The sequence below is a fragment of the Camellia sinensis genome, chromosome 14 (assembly GCF_055761805.1).
Source record: "Camellia sinensis isolate YWXY chromosome 14, ASM5576180v1, whole genome shotgun sequence".
Lineage (NCBI taxonomy): Eukaryota > Viridiplantae > Streptophyta > Magnoliopsida > Ericales > Theaceae > Camellia > Camellia sinensis.
In genome coordinates, this window is record NC_138974.1 from 60,662,700 (window position 1) to 60,666,008 (window position 3,309).

The window sequence follows — 3,309 nt, forward strand, 5'->3', positions numbered from 1 at the left end:
TTCATAATTAAGTAGCATTTTTTCGTTGATTAATTGTGTGCTTAACATAGATTAATAATGACTACAGAGGGCAAGGAAACAAAAACACTACAATTTACATACAACAGAGCTTGCTTCTACAGGCTCCAACAAGAAGCATACATGACATGATACAACACCACAACCAAATCAGCAAAGCTTACTTGCTTCACCTTTCACTTTCTGCTGCCACCAGCCGATCCAGCGCTTCCTTGAAACAGCTCATCAATCCGAGCCTGAAGCTCCTCCACGCTGTACCTAATGTGCTTCTCGTGCTTCCCGATGTCCTGAAGATTATGGAACTTTCCCAAGAAGCTCCGATATGCCGGTAACAAATTTTCCACAATCGAAATCTTCATCTCCTCCCTGAGCTGCTCATCGAAGATGACCCAATTGGACTGAGTTTTACATGTTTCATCAAAGTACGTGTTGAATGATTTGAGCTTATCTTTCAAAGCTTTTGATGCACCATTAGAGGCCAAATAGTTGTTATCAAGTTTCAACACTGCTACAACCTTATTCCATGAACTTCTGTGGTAACTCCCATGATGTTGCTTGACCTTAACCTTGCGTTTTCGGATCCAATCGTCGCCTAACAGAGAACCCAATTCATTGTCTTCAACCTTTTGAACAATGTATCTTCCATTGTTCATCAAAAAAACAGAACTCAAAGCAACATCCCTGTAAATCTTCGACTTAGACTCTAAATTACTCTCTAATAGCTCCATAATCCAAGCCATTTGAACCGATAAAGGAGACGAAGGCAATGATCGATCACCGCCACTGGGCGGAGCCATGATTTCCTCAAAGACTTGTTCTAGGGTTTGCCGTGACCGGCAGGCTGCCCGGAGGTAGTTCATCACGTATCGAGTGATCGGGTGGAGTCCGCCGCCGGGAACCGCCGATTTGGCCGGATCTCGGCGGATTAAGTTCTCTAATTCCATGAATATCCCCTTAATTGATTCTCCCAATCTTTTCCAGATCGTAATCGCTTCGTTTCTGAGGAACACACAATACTGATCGGAGAACACAGCTTCGAATTCAGGCATTAGATCGCGAAGCGTTTCGAATACATCGAGAACTTTAAACAATCGCTCCGGAGCTCTGCTTCCAATCGCGATCGCATCAGCGAAACTCAAGAGCTGGATCATCGATCCCCTACAGACCTCCATGAAAGAGAGATCCGCAGCGGAGGAGAAGCCGAAGAAGACGCGATCGCAGAGGCGGCGCTCGCTGGGGAAGAGGATCCTTAGGGCTACGTTGGCGGCCTTGGTCCATCGATCGATCTCGTCTTCGAGATCAGACCAAGGCATCTTATGAACCTCTTCGATGCTCAGTTTCTGTAACCCTAGCCTCGACAAGCTCTCCTCGAGAAACTCTCTTCTACAACTACTGTACGCGTGCGAGCACTCTTTCCCGTACCCTGCGGCCACCATTCGCTTCGCGATCTCGTGCAGATCGCTGATCGTCCCCGACGGAAGAGCGTCGATGACGAAATCGTAGTCGGCCACCGGGTACGCCACAGGGATCTGATTTTCCTCGCCGATCATTTCACCGTCCTCGTCTTCTTCATCGTCCTCCGATTCGAACGCGTAATTCGCAGCCGACTCACCGTTCTGGAACCGAGTCAGATCGAAGGACTCGCAGCCTCGGTCCATCAACAGCCTGAACTCGTCCTCCAGCCGGAACATCGATTGCTGGAGCAAATCGTCGGCGCGGTGGAGACAGGCGGCGACGGGTTTATCTCCGGCCATGGGGGTCCATTCTCGGATGGCCGACACCAACTCGTCGACGGCGTCGAGGAAAGAAGAAGCGTCGGCGGAGTCAGACCAGATCGGATGGTCAGCAGACACGTAAGGAGAGATCCGACGGTCGAGAGCCTTGAGATTCTGTTCCAGAGATCTTGGGTCTTCATCACTCAACTTCTCAACCAGCTTTTCACGAAACCTGCCATCGAAATTGGAGAAAATCTGAAGAATATCGTCGGCCATAGTGTCAGTATGACCGAGAGTCTTGGCGATATGACGAGCCATCTGAATGAGCTTCTCTTCACCGTTCTCCGCCATGGATGAAGCTTTGGTATTGTGGGTGAACTCTTTCTTTGTGTGGGTTTGTTTAAAAAGGGAACAAATTTCTTTATAGAGATGTTGGTATTGTTTACGGATTCAGATGTTGGTATTGTTTACAAATTTCTTTATAGAAGAGGGAGAGAGAGAGAGAGGGGGGGACCCACGAGAAAGTGAAGGAGAAACGCGGTTTCTGTGAAGGGGGGATAAAAGTGATTGGAGTGTGATAATATTTAATAATAAAGTAGAAGGGAGGAAGAGAAAGACGAAGCAGGGGAGGATGAACACCAACAGAAGAGAGAGAGAGCGAGAGAGGGAAGGTGTGAAAATGGGGGGTAAAAAGATGTTGGATTGGGGGGACTGGTTTCTGGTTTGGAAGTTTCTCGTAAGACTTTTTTTTTTGGAACAGTTCTCGTAACACTGCTGATGAATTTCTGTTGTTTGTTAGTTTGTCCTCGGTAAATATTTTGAATTAAAAAAATATATTTTTATTCTTCATTGTCCTTAGTCTTTACTCTTTTTTCTTTTTCTTTTTCTTTTTCTTTTTCCTTCTAACTTGTCCATTTTTTTCCTTTACTCTTTTTCAGTAGTCTCCAAATAAGTATATTTTTTATTTTTTTAAATTAAAAAGTTGAGAACAAAATATGGATACTTGAATTCATTTTTGAAAAATTATTTATAAGTCTTATTAGAGAGACTTATGCTACATATGATCTTACTAAAAAATTTATATTCCCATAAGTCCTGTAGAAAGTTTGTTGACACATTTACCCTCAATATTAGTTGTTAATATCATAAATAATAATAAAGCCATATATAAAAAATTGAATGTTACTATAGATCATGTATATATAAACGTAACGTGACACCTACATAAACGTAACGTGACACCTATGATTTATGGTAACATAGAAATAGATCATATCTACATAAACGTAACGTAACGTAACACTTACATAAGCGTAACGTGACACCTATAATCTATGGCAACATTCAATTTCCTATATAAAAAATTGAATGTTACCATAGATCATATCTACATAAACGTAATGTAACGTGACACCTATGATCTATGGCAACATTCAATTTCTTATATAGGAAATTGAATGTTACCATAGATCATATTTATATGAAACGTAACATGACACCAACATAAACCAGTAACATTTTCATATTCAATTTAAAAAATTAAAAACTCATTAAGTTTGCGAAATGTAACGTGACA

At 42.5% G+C, this 3,309-nt stretch overlaps 1 protein-coding gene across 1 annotated transcript; it reads right to left on the reverse strand.

The window, feature by feature from the left end:
* Positions 1 to 3,050, reverse strand: LOC114318375 (exocyst complex component EXO70B1-like). Its single transcript, XM_028265250.2, has one exon. It carries the CDS (start codon positions 2,082 to 2,084, stop codon positions 195 to 197), a length of 1,890 nt encoding a protein of 629 aa, XP_028121051.2. The 5' UTR covers positions 2,085 to 3,050; the 3' UTR covers positions 1 to 194.
* Between the last annotated feature and the right edge of the window lie 259 nt (positions 3,051 to 3,309).

Bases quoted from the DNA above. Each gene is read 5' to 3' on its own strand.
- LOC114318375 (XM_028265250.2), bottom strand. From the start codon at position 2,084: ATGGCGGAGAACGGTGAAGAGAAGCTCATTCAGATGGCTCGTCATATC.